This window comes from Hetaerina americana, unplaced genomic scaffold (genome assembly GCF_022747635.1).
Source record: "Hetaerina americana unplaced genomic scaffold, ioHetAmer1.1.p SCAF_12, whole genome shotgun sequence".
Lineage (NCBI taxonomy): Eukaryota > Metazoa > Arthropoda > Insecta > Odonata > Calopterygidae > Hetaerina > Hetaerina americana.
Window position 1 is genome coordinate 11,592,565 of NW_027286292.1, and position 23,143 is coordinate 11,615,707.

Here is a 23,143-nt window from a genome sequence, read left to right on the forward strand (position 1 = left end):
TTTTAATGGCAGGTTTTCATTTTATCTTATTGTATAACATATTTTATTACACAAAATTAATATTGAATAGTCCATGATGCTGCTTGATTTCTCACTAACCACAGTATTTTTTTCAAGTATATGGAAAGTTGTATTGCCTGTCGTATGGTAAAGCACATTGCACATTGTATTGTTTATTATACCTACTGTAGACACCCCATCTTTTGGTGACTATATTCTTTAGAAAGCTTTAATTCTATGAAGATGAATGCCAATGTCTTGCAAAAAATAACTATTAAATTCCTAACCATTAAGCGAACTATTTTATCATGTATGTATGAAATAGTGATGTGACTGCATAAAGATTTGCCAGTATTTGTAAGAGAAATGTAACTCCTTTTGCATTTAGTTTCATTAGCTATTTGCATAACCACCAGTTTTATTGTGCATGAGAGCATATCCACTGTGCATTTCCCATTAAGTACAGTATTTTGCTTTGATTTTACTTGCTTTGCTTTTATTTTGCATATACCTCATGCTGAGGAAATTTTCATGAAAATAATATTTGTACAAAACACTCCAAAAAATGTTTGCAGAACTTACAAAAGAATATCAAATCAATAACCTATCCCCCATGAATTAACTTGTAGTTTTCATTTGCAATAATATCATCATGTTGTACATGATTAGAAAAATGACTTGAAATGAAAGAAAATAAAGTTTTCAGTATGATAATTTTTGGAATTTTTGTTGAAATCTCTCAATAGAATTTTTTAGTTAAGTTTGTTTTCAAATTTGGAAGTACCAATAATGATGTGTTCAGTATAGAGATAAATTATTTTCAAAAGATTTTAATGTGGCCAACTAGAGCTCACATCTTCCTTTACTTTTATAGCATCACTTTGCTTATAAGTTGGATGACGGTTGAGCTATGTTCATCAGCATAAAGTTAATATTTTGGATGAATTATGTGAAAGGGTAAATCTGTGATAAGTGAGGCCCAGTGAGACCCCTGAGGCATACTACAGAATACCACCAGCATGGTTCAAAGATGTTCATCAACCCATTAATGGGAACCCTGGATCTCTCTGATTCTCATATTTGGAAGATAAAGTTTATATCTCTTCAGTGAAGTTTAAATGTAAGAATTGTTAGTATCATCCCTATCCATCATCATTGTCTCTGTAAATTGAAGAGATATAAAAGAGAGATAATTGTTTGTTGATTCACCCATCAGAGCTAAATCTATTTTGCCACTATCAAACTTGTTTTACTTTCTTTGATCTCTATTTAATTTCTATTAGTGCTACTTTTAACAAAAAAAGGACTGCTTGTTGGTGCTGAAAAAGAGAAGCATTGGGCTTGATAACGCAGAACTTGGAGTTCATATTTCTTGGAAGGATAGTTGGGAGGGTAGAAGCTATGGCCATGCCTAACTGGTCCTGGTATCATATTTCTAAACAATACCAATCTAGTAGGTAGCTCCTCTGCACTAGCACTTATGCATTTTCTTCACCCATGTTGTTGCATGTTTGTTTTTATTTGCTTCATTGTTGTGATGGATGAACTAACAAAATGATTGATTCCTCAAGCTGGTTACCTATCCCTGATATGGTCTCCATTTATGAAATCATTCTCATATTATTGGGGTTCATCATAATCCAGGATTGAACTACATTTTTAAACTCAAGTTTTAATGGAAACCTGAATTCAAAGTTTACCTCTTGTGCAACCTATTTTAAATATCTCATCTCTTGAAATTGAGTGTGAAGACTGGGAAGATATAAGAAGTGTGGGAATGAAATAAACTTCCTTGGAATTCCTAAAATTGAATATAAAATAAAATGGTAAGCCTTTCAAACACAATGAGCTCTTCTCATGGAGAAGTTTAAAGTTATGTATCCCTGTCTTGGTAATGGTCTCTACTATCTTCCATTGTAATTAGGACTGATTGGTGCTTTTTGGTCATATGACCTTATATTTTATTAATTCAAGGGTAGGTCAGTCAGGTTTGTACATTGGGTTTGATAAATAAATATCTATTTTCAGGTTTTTAATTAGGAAGGTTGTTGACTTTTTCAAGTGGAATTTAACTCCTAATGTCAGACAGCTTATGGGCCATCCAAACATTTTACAGCATCAGTAGTGTATGTGAAAGTTTTTAGTGCCTCCAAAAGTCCATAGGGAGGAGGGTATATTGCTTTGTTATCCCCTCCTGCCCCTGGATTTAATTGTTAATCATTCTTATGACTTTTGGCTTTCTGTCAGTGGCATTTACAATGATATTTTGCCCTGTTTTTGGGCCTTATTAAAGTACTGGCTGGGTTTTTAGGATTATGATGATGGCTGTTTTGAAACTACTGAAAGTTCAGGATTGTATGCTTAACCTATTGATAAGATGAAATGTTATGCACATTTCAGCTGTATAGCACTCACACATGTACCTACTTCATAATTAGTGGCTTCTGGCATGTTTCCTCCTATTATACCGGAAATTATCAACATTTCCAGTTGGGGATAATATAATAGCAGTTTTCTTGGGATCATAAAAAGTGCTCTGTATGGCTTTTGCACTTGGTTTTTTAGTTATATTTTGTTACATTAATGTATTGTTACATTGATATGACCAGCAATATATTTCATTTTATTGATGAACATATTTATATATATTTCTGGTCAAAGCTATAGCAATGACAATATGATATTCTGGTTGTGGCCATTAAAATTATTTTATTTGATAGATTATTAATGAAATTTAGATGGATAACATTAACTGATTTCAGTAAAACCTCATTATATCTTTAGAGGACATGATCTAGTCTTATGATTTACTCAATGTTTATTTTGTAATCTTTCTAGACAATGTTCTGTCATTAAGCAGTCTTATGTCACAAAGTATCATATGTGCATTATAAAGACAGTGTGTGTCTGCTCACCATTTCTTGCAAAATAAGAATCTTTATGATATGGACAGAAGCAACATCTTTACTGTACAGTAAAGATGAGGAAAATAGACCTACTACATTTTTCTAATATATTTTTTGGATATAGGAGATGATTATTAGATTCATCCAAGCTACTGGAATCAAAAGCAACAATGTTTTATCACCTCCATTTCCCACATTCCTCCTGAAGCCTTGTGAAGACCGAAGTTAAATTATTTCCTAGTGAATTTTGAGGCTATTTAAGCAAATTTTTGTTGGAGTACCATGTCAATTGAATGGGAAGAGCTGTATTTCAATGGCTTTTGTCTTAAGCACACCTTCTTTCTCTTATGTTGGACAATGACTGATGAATTTCACATTTACTTGGCAGAAGAGCCAGATAGAGAATGTTATTTTCAAATTCCATAATGCAAATAAATACTGCAATTAAATTAGAAAATTCCATGTTCACAGTGATTATATCAAATGGTATTATGTTTTACGTATTCACTCAAATATGGAGTTATCAGAATTTTTTAATTGATTCATTTCAAGCGTGGAAATCTCATTATTATTTGAAATTTTAAAGTACTCCAACAGCTGAAGTCATATTGAACTCTCAAATCATTGCTCAAAAATCTGTATCCTTACAAAAACTCAACCTTAACCTCGGTGGGATTAACATCAATCCACTGCTCTTAATTGAATACCTGCCTGTAAACATCAAAGTAGAGGATGTAACTGGCTTGCTTGTCATTATGCTGGCAAAAAATTCCCTTTTTATTGAATTATGATCCATATCAATTTTAATATTAACATATTGCCTTTTACTTTTTTTGGTGTTTAGAACATCCTAGTCTTTTGTGAAGTAATTGACTTAATATCTTTACAATAATTTCAAAAGACACAATTCATGGAAAATAACAATGGACCACTCTAGATATGTGATAATTTTCGGTGGTTAGCATGTAAGATGCATGAACTTATTATCTAGGGTAATGCACTAAGAAAATAGGAAGCACAGTGTAGTGCTTACTCAGCATAGAGTTCCCATATGTGAGTAGTAATAAAAAGGACTAAAAAAGTCACTGTGGTACTAGATTCTTGATGGTACCAAAAATAATAGAAAAAGATAATCCTCCCTCCTGTTTCAAAAGTATTGGTTGTGCTGTTATAATGGATTAGGCCATTTGATGGAAATCTACTGTTTGCTGTGTCATGTGTGCAGTCATTTATTTTCCAATTTTTACTAAATACTCTTACCTGTGCATGTTTCCTTCCTAATTATGCGTACAAATGAAATACTGTTCAGGTCAATGCAATTTTGTATTTCAATGGGCAGGCCAATTGGTGTAATGATTTTATCACCCAAATACCACCGATTATCAGAATTTTTTGAATTAATTTATTTCAAGCACTGATATTTCATTATCTAATTTTTTTCTTCCTTTGTGTCTTCAGATAATGAGGTTTTACTGTATTAAACATAATGAAGACCTCGTAGCTTGTCAACATTATTAATTTTAAAACATCAGACGTTAAAACCTAAGAATGAGTACATATGGTGCATTATTAATTTTAATAACCAACACATTCACTCATGAAATGCATTCTCACAACCAAGAGTACAACTTGCAATGGTGCGTGATGATACCATTAGATATTGAGGTAATATCTCATTTTAGTAATTGTGAAAGTTTCTGTCACAGCTGTATACTATCAGTATGTTTTTCCGGCGCCATTACCAATGGCATTCCAGTAAACCCCTTGTTTGACGCAGAATGCAACTGGAGTGACCGGGAGTACCAACTTGCGGCATGGGCTTTTCGAAAGTGGAAGAACCATCAGTTTACATCCCTTCGTGATGACCTCTGGGGGAATGCCATTTTCCTGAAGGAAGCCAATGCAATCTCTGTGGAACTGAAAAAGAAGGTCAGTATTTAATAGAAATAGTGGCTGCTCTGTTAAATTCATTCTAGTTATCATGATACTTTTTGGTGTTCAAGGTTGTGAGAGTCTTATTCCTTGAGAAGTACTAAAGGGGCCACCTCAAGTCTTTCGTGATCACAGGGATTGCCTTTTGGGTTTTTTCTTGGGTTTAAAGGTTCACCCTTGAAGGAAAAGTAGACAAAATAACCCTTTTAAGTATTGCTTTGAATGAGATTGCACTTTGAAAGTTGATACTCTTTTGTATGCCATCTTGAACCTGGCAGTTTTTTTCATTCACAATCCTTCCCTCCTCTCCCATTTCAGGTCCAATTTCAGTTCACCCTGCTCACAGACTCATTGTACTCCCCTCTGCCGCATGACTTACTGCCTCCTCCAGGTGTTGTGGTGGGCAATGGTCGGGGTGATGTGGAAATGGATGAAGATGCTGAGGATGAAGTGGATGAGGAGGAAGAAGCTGACATTGATGAAGAAGAAGAGGGAGAGGATGGCATGCGGAGCAACCTACGCAATTACCAGAGGACCATTGTTGCTGTTGAGGTTCAAGACACCAAGAATGGTGCTACACATTACTGGACCTTGGAGAAATTGAGGTAAGTGGCTATTATAAATTTTTCTCATATGATATCATACTATATTCATATTTTTTGCAGATAGTATGAAATAGTGAATACTAAAGAAAATACAATAAAAATAATTTGTCAGTTACATAAACAATATGAAATTGAAACAATTGCTGTTCCTTGATCAATCAAAGCTAACATTTCACATTCTTAGCTTTGATTTTCGTTTTTTGATTGTTGTCCTACATACTGGAACATATCTCCCAGGCAATGTGATGGAATGAGGGGGTCTTGAGCATGGCTATTTCAAATGGTTTTACTATGTGATAAATGACGAAAATAGAGGAGCTTCATGTACCTTTTTTTAGATTTTCCCTGCTACACTTATTGATTCACAAACTTTTCTTCCATAATTGAAGGTATGAAATATTTTTCGATGAATTTCTTTACCCCCAAAGATGAAAAAGTTTAAACTCTGAGGACAAAAATAATCAAAATCATCAAAGTTTCTACGAGACCTATCCTGTAATATTTGTTGGTATTCATTTCTGAATAGGAACTTAGTAATGCAGGCCTCTACCTGAAGTACTGTCCAATGACTTTTAATAAGTTTCTCATTAGAGAGTTTTCTGAAATATTATAGCCACATATTTTTAAAGGAAAGTATATCCAACCCAGTAAGCATATTTTCCTTCTGCGCTGTTCCAGCCATAGTAGGAATATGTATATGTTCTTTATTTGTATTCATGTTTTTTATGAAGCTTCATTTGTGCTGAATAGGAGAAACTTGAGGGAACTGCTAGTTGTTAACAAGTGGAATAACCTACTCTCTATAAATAGCTACCTTTTCTGATAGCCTAGATTTGTTAATCTTTAGAAAAATGCCAGATGGAATGGTTACATCATGCAATTTCAATGAAAATAGTAGCTGGTTGAGTGTATGCATTAAGTAGCTCTTAAGTTTTTATAGAGAATTTTATGCATGTGACTTGCCAAAACTCAATAGTATGTTAAATGCCCTTATAGAATTTGGAGAAATTAATACAAAAGACACAGCATATGAGCCAAACTACAAAAATCTTCTATTTGTCTTGGCATATTAATGAATACTAAATGGATATGAAGAGTATATAATCGTTATGTTATAAGTTGTGTTTTTAAGAAAACTGTCAGTCTCATCAAAATATGTGCAAGTCTATCTTGCATGTGTAATGCATATTTTTGCAATAATATTTTTGTTGTTCTTAACTTATTGGCTTGCCTAAACTGATAACTTTATGATGCATCAGTAATAAAACTCATTCATGTATCTTAAACATCTGGACTTGCTTATAAGTTTTCAAAAATTATGTATCTGTTGCTGTTGTAAACAATTGTACGTAGAATTGCATTTAATGCCAAGTGTAGTCCACTAATTTATTAAAATATTGGAAATACCCATGTGTATTCAATGCATACTTTTTAAAGCATAAAAATGGAGTGCTTATAAAGCCAAAGTATATTTCTTTCTTATTTTATTCAAATAATGGCTCATTGTAAATGTGTGTCATCCCCATTGAAGTTTTAACAATTGGTGCTCATTTAATTATATAAAATATGCATTTACTCAATTTCATTTTAAATTTGTTTACTCTTTGCAAGTACATTTAAAATCTTGAAAATATTTTTAAAAACATCCCTACATATTTATGTGGTAAAGCACTTATTATGGGTATTTGCAGTAATTATTTAAATTGTGATTTGGTGTAGCTCAGTACCAGAACATTGTTTTTCCATAAAGTATGTGGTGTGATTATCATTTCCAATTTCACATGTATTAAGCATATGGATCATTTATTTGATAACTTCTTGGAAGAAAATATTCAATAGCCAAGTGACATATTCTAAAATAGTGAAGAAGATAATCTGATATAGCTCCGTTAGCTAAAATTGAAATATTTGGGAATTCTATTTGCATATCATAAGTATTGGTATGTATGCTATGTTTTGCAAACCGTCATCAGTAGGTTAACATAATTCATTCGTGTAAAAGAAAAATTACTAAGCACATGTATGGATATAGGTAAGTCATTTTGATATAATAATACTCTGTGATAATATTGCGAACATATCTTAAATTAATGTCTAAAATTTCTTCTAGCAACTATTCTATAATACAATTTTCATAAGTAGCCTATCCATCTGTTGAAAACCTAAGCAAACAACTGCTTTTTGAAAGGTGCCGCTGTATAGTTATGTGTATAATACAATTTAAATACTTGCATTCTTCTTTATGTATTCTTTCACCAATGTTTAAGACAGACATTTTCAACTTGTAGCTGCAAGTATTTGACATTTTCACATTTTTTCATATTCTTCTGACAGCCCCTTGTTGGCAAAAAGATACCATATCTCAGAAATCATTGCAACCCTATAAATGTTTGCAGAAGTTTCAAAACTACTTTTTCAAAGGCAGCTATTTCTGTGTAAACATTATTTGCCTTGACAAGGATCTCTGTCAAGGTGAATAATGAGATATGCGCATAGACTCCATTGAGGTAACTGCCATGGCATCTCCCACAATTCTTTGAATTTATTATTTTCAATGTGAACAGCTGCAGAGTGAAAACCAGCCAGCAGTGAAATTTGATGCCAATATTTTAATACAGCAATTTCTGAATGGCAGTCCCATGCACTGTTTGAAATTTGAAATCACTACGTCAAAATTTGTAATCCACTGAGGAAAAATTATATAAATTGAAAAAGCAACAATGTTTATTTTCTTTTCAACTCTATGGTAGCCTACCATTTTGTTTGAGATTTTAGCTGTAAACATATTGGAAATATGAGTGGGGAACATAAATTTTTGAATTCTGTGAACAAATATTTGACATGCCCTTTGGTAAAGTTAAATTAGACTGAAGAGCTGTTTGTTTATCTTCCCATTTTAGGGTTAGACTATATTAGGAAGGTTAATTAAAATGTAACCCTTCTGATCATGCGATGTCTGTGAAGGAAATATGATAGCTTCCGTAGTTTTGGATATAAGTCTGCCAAATAAGAGGTAATATTTTGTAATATAATATTCTCTTTCAGTAGAAAACTTTGATTGATGCTTGCAACTGTGGATATTGTGAAATTAAATTAGTCAATTATTTGAAATGCCACTCTTAAAGACCTTACCAATTTTTTTAATAGAGCATATTTCAGAACATTTTACTTTAATGTAAATTAACTGTTTATATTCGTAATGAGTGGGATATTTAATGTAATTTAGTCGCACCAAAGCTTTGAATTTCAGCCAAGTTGGGTAAATATATTTTGGGTATGGCCTGATTTTCTAAGGATGATTTTTCTATGAAATGTTGCTCTTTCTACCGAAGAAACGCAATTTTGTCATTTGGATGAAGTTTCGAATAATTAATAATTTTGTGAAAATTCATCATATGATTAAATACTAATGCATAGATGCATGCTGAACAAGTCTAAGTCCATGTGGTGTCAACTCTGTACTACAAATGTTCATCAATGCTTCTGAGAGAGGATTCAAATCAGGTTTTTCCCACTGCTAATGTGTCTGATTTTAGATTCTGAGAAATCATGAAAACTACTCCTCAAGTTCAGGAGACTTCTGATGGATATGCTCTGCAAACATTTCTTGCTTTATTTTCCTTACATAGCAGCTATTTAAAGATTCTTTGTCTTGCAAGGTAATCCAATAATAGTAAATCTCATTCAAAACTATATTATAACAGAATTCATGCCATGGTCAATTGTTTATATCATTGATTTTTGGCCTGTGTAAATAATTACTGGCCAAGTATCTCAAAAATGGAACATTCAATAAGTTCCTATTTTTGAATTGCCTTGTGCCATATTGGATGTAGGTTTCCCCACTCATCATCTCAAAATTTAATCTTTCATCAGATTCCAATGTCAACTAAAGAAATTCGTCAGTTTCAAGAATCACTCATTTTGCCCCTTATTTTAACATTTAACTTAGCTTTTCTCTTTCTGGAATGCTGCATTTCCTTTGTTTTATTTACAATTATTCTCATCCCATACCTATCATAAATACTTTTCAATGCGATTGGTCAGCAGAGTTTGTAACCCCTTGGCTGACTGACAAACTTAAGCTGGATCATCAGCAAACCTTACTGATTTTATGTATTTCCTGCCAACTTTCATTCGTATCTCCAGTTGTTTCCATACCTCTTTAATTATTTCCTTCACATATATGTTGAACAGCACAAGGGATAATGGACAACCCTGTCTTACTTCTCTTCCTAACACTGCCCATCTGGACACTCCCACTCAAACCTAAGCTGTCTGAGACATGTGCAGGTTGCGGATTAGCCTCCTATTCCTCTAATCTACTCCTATTTTCTGCAATATATTCACTAGTTTTTCCCAGTTCACTCTATCAAATGTCTTTTCAGAATGTACAAAACAGGTAAATACATCCTGGTTGTATTCTATGTTACTCTCTATTAGTGATCTCATTACCGCAATGGGTTCATTTGTGCATCTCACTTTCTTGAACCCAAACTGATCATCCCTGAAATTATTATTTGCTCATCTCTCTTATCTTCTTTTTGATGATCCTGAGAACCACTTTAACTGCTTGCGAAATCATACTTATTGTTCTGTAGTCCTCACATAATATAGGCCTTAACCTTTTTTGGAATAAGGGCTGACACTGATATGATGAAGTTTATGCTCAAATTCCTCTCAAATAAATGCAACGAATTAGTACATTAAAACTCTTCCTCCCACATTTTCCTAAACCTTAAAGTATGTTAATTCCAAGAAACTGCAGGAGATGCCACAGTAGTAACTTTTAACAGAGACATCTGCTAATATACATTTCAATGCAACAATTTCAGAGAGTGAAAATCATTCATCTTCACCTGGATTCGATCCTGAATTCCATTTCACATTGTCAATATTGTAGTCCAAGAGAGGGGATAGTTTATATAATTCTTGAAAAACATGGCATTCAGTTTTCATAATATTATTTTAGAATAAATGTCTCTGTTGAAAACATTTTCGCTTAGAGAAAATATTCGTTATATCCCAATTCTAAGTTTTCTCTTGTTATATGAAGCAAAAAAAGTGCAGGTATACAGTCTAAGGTCATCCAAAGCCTGCCTTAAGAAAATAGACTACCATATCCTAATTCCCTGAACCATTCTTCAGGTTGTTACCTTTGAATGAATTGAATTTCTCTGGGCCATGTACCTGAAGCTACATTTCTGTGTAGTTGGTAAATTTTTATTTTCTACACATTTGTTCACATTGGAAAGCTTTGAATGTTCACTGCTTCACAGGATGACCTGGCATCAATCAGCCGGATTTAATGTTTCTTTGTGATGCCACATCTCTTTGAGTTGGTCACAATTTTATGATCAGTTTTACTTGTTTCAAAATTCAAAACTGATATTAAGTATGAAGCAATTCTGAAAATATTGTAGGATCCATATAAAGAGAAGATCTGTTATTCTGAAATATTTTCAATATATTTATATCTCTACCCAATAATATATTAATGTCATCACTTTACTCTGTTGTATACCATTATTTGTATACCTCTATAATTGGGATCGTTTTGTTCTTTGTATCCTTTTTTGTGATTGGGTGGTTGATACTACTAGATTTTTCAAATAATTTGAAATTAGAGTCTCATGGAGCCAGCTCCTGTTAGTTAAAACTTGAAAGTTACTTAATTGTTTTTTGTCAATGTTTATCATTTTCCAGGAAATGGGTGATTTTATTTTAACAAAAGACTAAAAAGAAAATGATGTACTAACTTTTTACTCCAAGGGGAACGTATTTTAGTAATTTTTCAGACACATTATTTTAGAGTATGACCATATTCATCTTTAACTTTAGGTTCAGAAGTAAAATTTGACTATCACATTGTTGATATGTTGTCTTAATGTAGTATGAAGAACTTTGCCAAATAGTTTGTAATCTCTTGACTGTGGAGTTGCTGCCATCTATTGCTTCTTTATTTCATTTCTTTAATTGATGTCATACATATAATCCTACACTCAGTCTATGAGATATTCTAATTCTTTGTGTGTGAGTATATGGTATGTTTAAGTTTTAAATATTTATCCCTTCTTCCCTCCATGTATATTCTTATTATTGAACAGATTTTGTCATTTTTTCATTAATCAATGCTGATGACATTAAATTATGCATGCTAATGTGTATGATTAAGAATGCTGTGTTATCAATGTGAAGATCTTAATAAGTCTGGACTAAGCATAGAAAACTTAAGTGTAGCAAAAATAAATTGGATTAATGTCATGGGCAATCAGATTTGAAATATTTTTCTAATGTTTATTGTCTTGCTAGGGTGTGTGGTGCCATTCTATGCTGTAGTTTAGTATAAAAAAGTACGAAGGAGCTGTTTATATGTCCTTAAAAATGTGCATGTTAGAATGAATTTTGCACACTATGGCTTTTGTTCTGAATGAAATTGTTACCATGAAATTGTTACCATGCAATGTGCAGTAATTGCTACATTAGTAACAATTCATTACAATGCATTGTGCAAAATTGATGCCAGGCTCAGGCCCAGTAATCATATATTGTGTGGTTAAAGTTACATTCAGAATAGGAGTCAATGACATTCCTTCTGATCTTTGTTAAACTGTTGGGTTTCAAGTAATTTTATCGGAAATATTACTGATAAACCTCTGCTACCTGTGTAAATTTTGATACTACCTTATTGGTGTCAATCACCTAATGTCAAATGAGTGCTCTTATTTACAACAACTTCACTTTGTTAATGTAGTTCTTTAACTAATATTAGCCATGTTGTGATGGATTTAAGCTTCTACTATTATAAATAGGTTCAGTAATGCTATTTTTAATGTTATTATGTGAATCATATTTGAATTTTTAACACTAGAAAGTTTCAAGTACAGTGAACCCTTGTTGTAATGGACTTAAGATATATTTCCATGTGAATTGCCATTTCCAGTGCCCACTTGCCAGAGAATTACTTAGGGTGCCACTCATTTACTTTGTTGTCATAATTATTTGTGATTCAAATAAACATTTGGATATCTCTCAGGTTGATCATCATTTATATGCATTTGGGTCTTGTTTGAGATTTTTTATCTCGCATGTTTGAATTAAATTTTAACCACTTCTGGGCTTATATTGGCCAAAGCATATGAATTTGATGGAAAGGACTCTCAATGCATGAAAAATAGAGACAGGATAAATTCATGCTTAGTGACCATTGTAAGTCACTCAACTTAGCAACAATCTCAGATGGTCTCTCCATACATTTTTTGGGAGCATAAGGCAAATATGTATGATTTTATCAAATTTTTCTTTTCATGCGGATGCTTAAAGTACTTTATGTAATAATCTATTTGGTCTCATAATTTGCTGAACCCAGAAATTCATGAAAGGCGAGATAAATAGTGGTGACTTGAAGTAAAATTATTAACCATTATAATGGATCAATTTCATAATTTGCATACAGGTTGATTGATTTTCAATTCCAATTCTTCTTTTTTAGAGCTTTGTCAGATACTTGATGGTAGAAATTTGATCAGGCAAATTGGAGGGAAAACGTTGGAATATTCAGAAATTTGGAGGCATCAATATTAGTATTCTAATTTTATTCTTGAGGCAGATAAGTTATACGAATTATTTTGGCTTATTTAGCCACATTCTCTGTTTATGGGCTTCTTATTATCATTTCTGAAGAATCTGGTAGAATGTATATAGTGATAGTGGAAATCCATGTGCTATGGGCAAAATTTATCATATCTTGTCAATTTAAGTGAATTTGAAACAAAAATTTTAATTTCTTAACAAGCCTGTTAGGAAGATGAAACCCTGGGTAATATGAGCCTAATAAATCCTGAATGTACGAGAGATATCGTGTTTATTGAATATTATTTTTGATAATTACTGAACTATTCCTATCTTTCTGTGCCATGTCTACTTTCTCAGTTCTCACTTACCATTAAAGAAGATAATGTAAGGGTTAGTTTATTACCATCCTCCTAAAGGGGTAGAACTTTTATTTTCTCATGATGGGGACAAGGTAGGTTTTAATGCATTTCACTAAAATTAGACCTTGGTTGAAGACAATCAATGGGGGCTCATTGGTATCAGAGAGTAAAGATGTGAATGACCAAGTTCTTTAGGCATGTCAAAATAATTTGGAAATGCCTCACCATGAAACTATCATTAAAATTCTGGTATTGAATAATTAGGAAGCCATAGCATAATTGGAGTTTTGTGAATCTCATTTGTTATAGCTGCCACTGAAGGTAAAAATATGTATCCTGAACTAAATAAGCTGATAGAGGAGAGTCGTATTTATTTCCGCTCTACAGAGAATTCTTATTTTTCCATTTAGGTGTTGCTTGCTAGCCATGATGAAAACTAGAGTGGCAAATTTCCAAATGTTGGCATTCACCATGTATGAAGTAGAAAAGAGCCTCCTTTCTTGATGTTATGAGTGGTGCACTGTAATTTTTAATGTGGGACACTCAAAATGATACTGCCCAATATATATTTTTTATCAGTTGAATATCTGTTTTTAGAAGCACTCTCTCCCCATTATATCAAGGGATCACTGTTTATTTTAATACAGTTTAAGTGTTAAATTTCACATATCACGTGCATATGATGGAATTCTCTTGTGAGTTTAGTGTTCTTGAAATGTGATTAAATTTTACTTCAGATGAATTAATACTTTTTAAATGTGAAACTTCTATCTCATGTTTCAACATCTCTGTAAACATAGGAATTTAACAGATCTCATAGTTATTTTAATTAATTTAACATTTCTGTTCCATAAAAGAAAAGTCAGATGAATATCATTAATGAGGATCAAAAAGCTATACAGTCTGTTTCATGTGAATATGTCGAAAGCGTAGATTGAGGTGGCACCTAGAGAATGGCAGTTATTTCTCGGTGCTGAGGGGTTTTCCTCTCTCTGTACTGTAGACACCGCTTGGAACTAATGCGCCAAATTTACAACGAGGACCTAAGCCCCGGAACTCCGGAGGCTAGGGAGGACTTTTTCCAATGCCTGTCAGTCTGTGCCAATCAGAAGTTCTCTCTTGCAAATCTGTTGCCCTCACGGTTGGTGCTCACCCATAAAATGTGCGTATATAATAATCATTATCCATTTTGCCCCACTTTTTGTCTCTTGTGTCTTTATTTGATTTCTCCATCAGCTTCTTTGCATGTGATATGCACGAATGATTTAATTCAATTAATCCATGGGTCCTGAATATTTAATTTAGTTCTGCATAAACATGGCAATCATGAATCAACTAGCAATCTTGGTTCAAAGTAAAGCATTTTTTTGTGAATTGATGTCACTTGCCTGCTTAGCCTATGGTTGTCTACAATACTTCCCTTGGGCTGATTATTAAATGCTGTGGCTTTATTAGTCGCTTCACATATTGCTGTAAAATATCACTATCATATTAATGAGGTTCTTTATACACATAAAATATTCATTTGAAGAATTATTATGCTGCTCAAAGTTCAATATGCATTTTTATGAGGCTCTGGGTTACTCGGGTAATATTTTATGTGACGTGTTTTAACTATTAAGCAATTATGTTTAAGTACTCTATTTTATGCTTTTATAAAAATCTTCTCTTATGCTATTTATAATGAAAATATTTTATTTGTGTCATGGTAATTTAATAAGTTGTTTTGGGCATTAATCCATTTTGCAAATTACTGTTTGGAAAAAATTTTATCAATTGGCCTCTTTGATTTTTTATTTGTCATTCACATGTCATTTATCAAGTTATAGTTGTCTTTTTTTACTGCGAAAATGTGCAGAATACCATCAGGTACATGAATGTTAATGTTGTTATGGTGAAAATCTATACACTGCATTTGCATATATTCACCATAATATCTAACTTAATTTTCATCTTTTGTTTCGGACTGATTGAAAAATTTGAAGTTTAACATTGTTAAGATAATCACAGACACAATACAAAAGTTAATTCTGATTACATTATGGAAGGGAATTGATGATTAACAATTATAATGTTGGGCATTCGATTGAATATTTGAGATCTGTGATCTTCCTTTGCGTAAATACAATTATTGTAATACATATTATATTCAGAGTTAACCTTAATACTCACTCTTTCCTTTAGAATAAATCCACTGACATTTCAGTACCTAGTAGACATGGCATATGCCATTGAGACCAATATATATGTCTTCCAAGGTAAATGAAATGTACTCAATCCTATTAAGTGTATTTACTGATTTTACACGAATGTATTTGGCTTATTGATAGAGATACAATCATTTAGATTTCATCGCAAAGTCAAAATGTGTTTCATTCGAAATTATACACTTATTAAAATGGATGAATTCTGCATTTTCTGAGTGTAATATTCAAACCTCTTGAATCAAATAAGGTAGTGTTAAAAGTAAGAAAAGCTGAAAATTAAGCATCTTAACTTTAACAGCAAAAATATTTTTCTTAAAATACAGTTTATAAGTGGTCTAAGTACTTAGTGTTAGTCTCAGTGCATGTAAATTTGCATTCATTCAGGGAGGCATGCAAATCTGGAGACTAAATCTACCATTTCATGGTTTATGTGGGTATGTTATATAAGGTAGAAGTTCAGGAGCAGTAGGGAAAAATATAGCATTAGAGATATTCATCAATAAAAAGACCAGGGGTCTGGTTTAAAATCCTTATTGATAGCTTGAGTACTTCACTTGAAGAAATCTCCACACAAGGGAAGCTACCTGAAGTCAATTTATAATTAGCAGTCTCAAGGAATCATTTTTCACTAATAAATTTTATTTGTAATAATATCAAGTTTTTTACCCTAACAATATGCAATTGTGACAAAATAATGAAGTAAAGAAGGATTGAGTTTAGCCCCTGAAAACTCCCATGATCCATTCACTTATGCGCTTTTAGGTGAATTAGTCAATATGTTGTATTAATAGATGCTTTGTGTAGTATTTCTTTAGTGTTTTGAAAATTAACAATGGAATGGAATATTACATGGTATTGCAATTTTCAATTCAATGTCTCAGTGTTAGTGTCCAATGGGTTATACTATGATTTTAATTAAACTGTTAATATTATATTACATACATTGTTACTTCCAAAGAAATTTGACTCCTTAGAAGAAAGCCATCATAACTCATAGCTTAAACCTCAAAATGAAATACACTATGTTATCCCACAGAAGAGCTTTATTGTACGACCCGGGTTTCGTCGAAGATCGACATCATCAGGTACAGAATATTCCCAGTCTAGGTTTAAATACATTTTTCAAACTGTGAGAGGGGGGCTGGAGGGGGAGAGGGAGGTTTGCAAAAATCGTTAGGAGGTGATTGGGATGAGAGGGAGAAAGGGTTAGGGTGTGGAGATGAGTGTCCAACTTGGGAAGGTACGGCGGTTGACGGTGAGGGGAGGGGAGGCACCACAGGTGGTAAAGCACCTAGGTACTTACCTAAGTTAAGGAGGGGGGAATGGGAAGAGTCTATAACACCGTTAAGGAGAATATTTGACACGGACACATTTCTTAATATTTCGAATTTCTCTAAACAGTCGAGCTTGAGTCCCTTATTTTCCAAGTGTAAAATTTTAGGTCTAAAATCACTCTGATGTTCCTCTTCAAGGAGGTGTTTCGCGAACAAGGAGGTGGGGTTCTTTTTGCGTAAACACGCTTCATGTTCCTTGATCCTTTCCTTGAATTTACGCCCTGTTTGGCCAATGTATATGGCAGAGCACTCGTCACAGTGTAACCTGTAGACCCCACTTTTTTCCATGATATCCACCTTATCAGCCTCCACATTCAAGTGTATCACATCTCAAACTGGATGTTTGATTAAATGTAGTAATCAAATTAAAGTTTGGTTTAATTGTTTAGGGTAAAGTTAACCGTAAAATAATCATGTGCTGTGCTATTGGATTTATTCAAATTTGGCAAACCATAAAAGTAGAAACTCAAAAGAAAAAAAACAAGAAGAAGATAAAGAAATTATAATGTCTTTGTTCAAAAGGAAAATATCTATTTCTACATGTTTAATATTACATTGCCTGAGGAACTTAGTGCAATATGTTGCAGTTTGTGATGGTACATACTTGTATTGAAGGAAATTATGGAGCTCTATCAGAGGATTTCCAAATGTAAATTACATAACTGGTTTGTCTTTCCTGGACCTTCCCATCACTATTTCACATTGAGTCCCATTTCCTCCGCCAATATTGCACCACACACCCCATAACTGTATTTCTGAAAACATTTGTCCTCTGTAAAGTTGACAGTTGGTCATTCCTACCACTTCAGTATGAAAGTAATACATTTTTTATTATCTTTCATGCTCATCATGAAAATTGTTCTTACTTCAGTATAATGTTATACTTTCTGCAAACCCTTTAAGTTCCTCATGCCACAGTTTTCATATCCATGCATATCTTTGATATAATTTTTTTCTCATCAATTTATCAGTGAGCGTTGGAAAATTTATATTCAATTTTAGGTACAGTAAACTCTCGATTATCCATGTGCAGATAATCTGCTTTGAGGATTATACATGCTATTTTCTCCATCCACCACTTCAAAACTGTTATAAAATTACAATGGTAAAAATAATTAAATGCTTTGAAACTTAGGCATACCTTTTTTAAAATGCACAAGTTTGAAATACCTCTGCTTCCTTAAAAGTTTTTAATTTCACAAAATTAACAGCTGCCAATATTATTTCAATGTTTCCAACATTTGTGTGCTATCTGTGCTTTCCTATAAATATTTACCTCACATTAATTAGCCCTAACCGTTCCATTTTCTCCTTCAAGGTGTGCTATTGAATGCATAGCTTTACTACAATCAAAATAATGTAGTGTATATAGCTATTCACTTATTTGTATGCAACAAATAAGTGAATAGCTATATACACTACATTATTTTGATTGGTATGATATGATGAATCTGTATTAACAATCCTTTTTAAAATTTTTCCTTCGCCAGTAATTAGTCTTTTCCTGGCAGTGTGATGGTTTAGCTTTCTGAGGAAAATATGTTCTGCTATTCACTTGATAATAACTGTGTTCTTCTAAAATTATAATTCCACCTTTATGAAAATGATTAAAAAACTGCTAATCTGAAGTAATTTAAAAGGAGAGTCTCCTATTATGTCATGATCATATTTTCCAAATATTTCGATTATCTGTGCTTCATCTTGTATTCGCAAGCAAGGGTAATCAAGAGTTTACTGTATGATAAAGTTTTGAATACCTTAGTCATTAAATGAAATTCAATGATGTTATTGCTATTTAATTAATAAGATCAGAGGAAAGATAATGCATGTCACTTATAAATGAAAATTAATGTTTGCTTATTTAGTGGTCCTTGTATGTAGAATTGATTTTTAATAGTTCTTAACTTTTGCCTAATTACCAACCTCCAATTGCAGAAAGGTCAGTTTATAGGAAATATATTTTTTTATATTATATTAACCCTATTTACAGGAAAATTATGTTGAATGTTTTTTGGCATGTTCCATTCTCCTCTAGGCTTTTTGTGTGTAATCATAAGCTGTCAGTAGAAGATAGGCATAATGACTATAGTGAATTACAGCCAATCATGAAGGCATGGTGTATTGGAGGATTGCCTTTGCATAAGCCTTTGGTATAAATGTTTGAGTTTGCTTTTAAATACATAGGTTCATTCATTGCTTTAATTCAAATTCAAGGTTGCTGCATTTTTGGCTTGGTATATCCCACCATGGCATTTAATTTCTCTTTTGTTTGTTTGAATTCAAAGCTTCTAGAAGAAGCCCCCTTACCAATAATTGTGAAAAACTTTGGATGTGCAAGTAAAATTCAATATTTATGGAATATTTGTAATATTGTAATAGTGCAATGGAAGTAGGTGTCCATTATGAATGTTTGCAATATCTAGACTGAAATTTTGTGAAAAGTATTTCCATCATTCGCACTTTCACAGTTGAGAAGAATTATGTGTATTTTAAAAAACAGGTGAATGAGGTTATTGTGCAACTCCACCACACCATTTCTCATCAATAAACAGCTTTATGGTGTGTCCAGAGAGGCTTTGTACTAAATTATATCTGTGATCAGTATAATGTATCTTACTATATATTGTATCTTACTTTATATTATATCTTAGTCATGCAGTATATACTGCTATAGATTTTAATTATAATTCCTACAAATTTATTTTCAATGGCAGTAGGTAGCAAATTATTGCTGGCTAAGTAAAAATACATCTGAGCAGACAAAGGCACCATGCCACACTTGTGAATTAAGATCAGGATTCACGAATCCAAGTCCTACTTGTGAGTCTGGAATATAAGGTTACTCTAGGAATCAGGATCACTTGGCATAGTTGAAAGGCATGAGCAGTTGAATGGAAAATTATTCCATGGAATTTGTAAATTAAGTTTTTGTAAAACAGTCTTGTGCACAATTTTCATATGAAGATTGGAAATCTTGTATTGTATTCATGCTCTTAGCTCAGCAAGATTTTTAGTGTCCCTTAGCTGTATTTTTTCATTTGATGCCATGCATCTTTCACTTCAATATGCAGTGCATGTAAAAATCTCATATTTCATAAGCCAAGCTCTCATACAATGGTGGAAAAATTTAGAGACTAAACCTAAAAAAGCAAATGAATTTGGAATAATTAGAATAGCCTTAAACAGTTGCCATTTTTGTCCTTACAAAGATGATTCTGGCTTTTGATGATGTGCAGTATCCAAGTCCTCAATCCACCTATGTTTCGAGTAGTCACGGTACACCCCTAAATTGAAATCTATCTTACCATCAGGGAGCAATCAAAATATCTTTCTGAATACATAGTTTCCAAAGCAAAAAAGTTATACTTGTTTATTAACGTATATAAAATTATAAGTATTGTGATGTTAAAACTTAAGTAGGTAGACAGGTATTTTATTTCAAAAAGGATAGTTTTCTATTCTGGCAGTGCATGATATACATGTGACTTGAAAATATTCTTGTTTTATAATATGGCAGTTACTGAATACTTGTGCTAATCAAAATTCCATTCTATTTCAAACATATTTAGATTTAGTGAAATACCAGTTGTGATTGATTTTTATTCATTTTCTGACTCAACGCAATCATGAATTGTTATGTCAAAAATACTCTGTTACTTCTGAATCAGGTATGAGCATTATGAGATGGTACATGATTGTTCATGTTCTCATTTCTCTTTCTATATTCTTGGTGATCAGGTTTATACCCTCCTCCTAATTGCGTTTCTTAATGCATCTGAATGCGTGCATTAGACATCTAAGAAAAGGACTGTTATTTTATTAAAAATTTCCATTAGTCTTATCATATGTTATCTCAATGGTATAATATTGGAATGGCATGTGCGATGATTGTATTATTTGCTGGGAAAAGCTGAATATAGAAGCCTAATGTGGTAGCATGTTGTATTTGTAATTCGAGTGCTTATTCATTTCATTGGGTTTTATTCATGTCATAACATTAAGTGTTTTCATTCCTCTGAATTGGATGTACACATTTATATGTTGAAATGCAATGTTCTTGGAGCCAAATTTTTTATTAAATCTCTTAAATGTTATTGGTGGTGAGTTTAGTGATGCACAATACCTTTATTTTTCAGGAGATTCCAAAATATTCAAAGCTATTCACTGTATGCATGGTTGTAATATAGTAACTCTTAATGTACTCAGTTGGTTCATTTGACATTAGATAGAAATAAATTATTCAAAATAAAGTGTAATGAAATTACTGAAAACTACGTCTGTGCGTATGTTTAATATAATTCTACTATTAATAGCATTGCAGTAGTCATTTAAACATTTATCATATGGTGCTAGGTAACTATCTGTATAACATGTTAAGCAGAGGAAGTTTTCATTTCCCCTTTATGAAAACAATGCACTTAAATATAACAGGCGAAGAGAAAATATTACATACTATTCAGTAATTCCACTGATTTGAATTCTGTGAGGTTGAGTCAAATGAGCAAACTAGGTCGGTTTAAGTATAATGGTGATAAAGAAGAATATTTGAGTTTAAGTCATGTGCATGTTACTTTTGCAGATATTATTAAACTCGAGGTATGGAATTTTATATGATCTTATATACATATAACCTTATTTATATAAGGTTATATATGTATATTCTATACATATATAAATGAATTTCTAAGTTCCCCTTATAACTCTATAGTAAGCTCTGAAATTATCTATTTAGAATTTATTATTAAAGACAGCATGCTAGCAGAAAGAAATAAACTAATTCACTTCCTTTTGATAATTTTAATTAAAGGTACTCACTCAATTGATGTTTGGGTGACAAATATGTGAAAGCACTCTTTCAGTGGTGACTTATTAATTAAATAATTGCATCAAACTGAGTTGTACAAATTATGAAGTGAATGACCAAGAGTGGGCAAATGTATTTATTTCTGATTAGTTATGTCTGAATTAGATTCACTGAAAAATTGAGGAGTGGGAACTAAACCATCTGTCATTTGGTGAAATTTGTTCTGTTGAAGCTGCTGTTTTCACATTTGATGTCCATGGTTTAGGTAAGGTGTTATGAATTTTGCCTTAAAGGGAAGCTGAGTCACAATATTTACTCTGAAGTTGTACTTCTTTTAGATACCCCTCCATAATTGGTTGCTCCTGGTTGTCCACTGATTTTTCGGCCATTTTGCTTGAAGAGGAGCTGAAGATGCTAACAAAATGGCTGGGGAACTATGGTCAACTAGTGCAACACATCATGAAGGGAAATTTGAAAACCCAGTTCCTTCATTCATCAAAATACTCTAAATATCTGAACTCGAGCACAGTTGAATTTACTGTAATACCAATCATTGTTGGTAACTTAAAATTATTTTGATATAGATTTGTGCAGTTTTTGAGCATGGTTCTTATTTGTATAATTAATTTTCAAGATTGGCATTTAGATTTCATTTGCTGTTATGTTAGAGGTGTCAATGAACTCATTTATTCCAATGCCAATATGCTCATATACTTTTGTGGTCTACTTATTTTTACTAGTTTTTGGACCATACATCTTAGTTTTAAAAGTGTGCTATTGGAAGTCCATATATTGTTTCTAGATACATACATATAGGTTTATCAGTTGCATGTATATTTTTTTAATTGTTGGGTGAGCGTTGCTTTTAAATGACAGCTTATAAATTCTGATTAGAAATAAATGAGAAAGTCAACATCGTTCTTGCATGAAATTTTTTCAATATTGCTGAACATTTAAGGAGTTAATTTCTTTTTAGTGTAATGATATCCAGTATGAAAAAATTGTTTTAGATATTAAATTGAGAGTATTCTGTTATACTACTATTAGTAGATTTTTTGTTCATCCCATAGCAATATCATTCATTTATACTTAATCATAATTGCTTCAACATATATTTGGAAGTTAACCAACATTACATCATATATCATAGTAATCAGTGTCATAAATGTAATTGAACATTTTAGAGAAGCACCTTAAGCTGCTTGGTGGCATTTGTGACATTCCTCACTGGCAAACTATGATTGATGTTTATAATTTAAATAAAATTATGAAGCCGTGAAATCAATTTAGAATAAGGTGAACAACCTTAAAGGAAGTTCAATGCCAATTAGACTCAAGTGTGGAGTTCCTGATGAATTGAAACAATAATTGTCTATTAATACAACATACTGTGTTCTGTCATTTGTAATGAGTTGCAGCAT

The 23,143-nt window shown here is 32.4% G+C and overlaps 1 protein-coding gene across 10 annotated transcripts in view; it reads left to right on the forward strand.

Moving 5' to 3' along the window:
• Positions 1-23,143, forward strand: part of unc-104 (kinesin family member unc-104) — a 152,485-nt gene that overhangs the window by 96,224 nt on the left and 33,118 nt on the right. For 6 of the 10 annotated variants that reach the window (XM_071582675.1, XM_071582676.1, XM_071582678.1 and 3 more), the window contains 3 exons: positions 4,663-4,835; positions 5,157-5,443; positions 14,381-14,539. In XM_071582675.1, coding sequence (XP_071438776.1) covers positions 4,663-4,835; positions 5,157-5,443; positions 14,381-14,539 — 619 coding nt within the window. The remainder of the gene's footprint in view (positions 1-4,662; positions 4,836-5,156; positions 5,444-14,380; positions 14,540-23,143) is intronic. The other 4 variants (XM_071582682.1, XM_071582683.1, XM_071582677.1 and 1 more) reach the window with 3 other exon arrangements.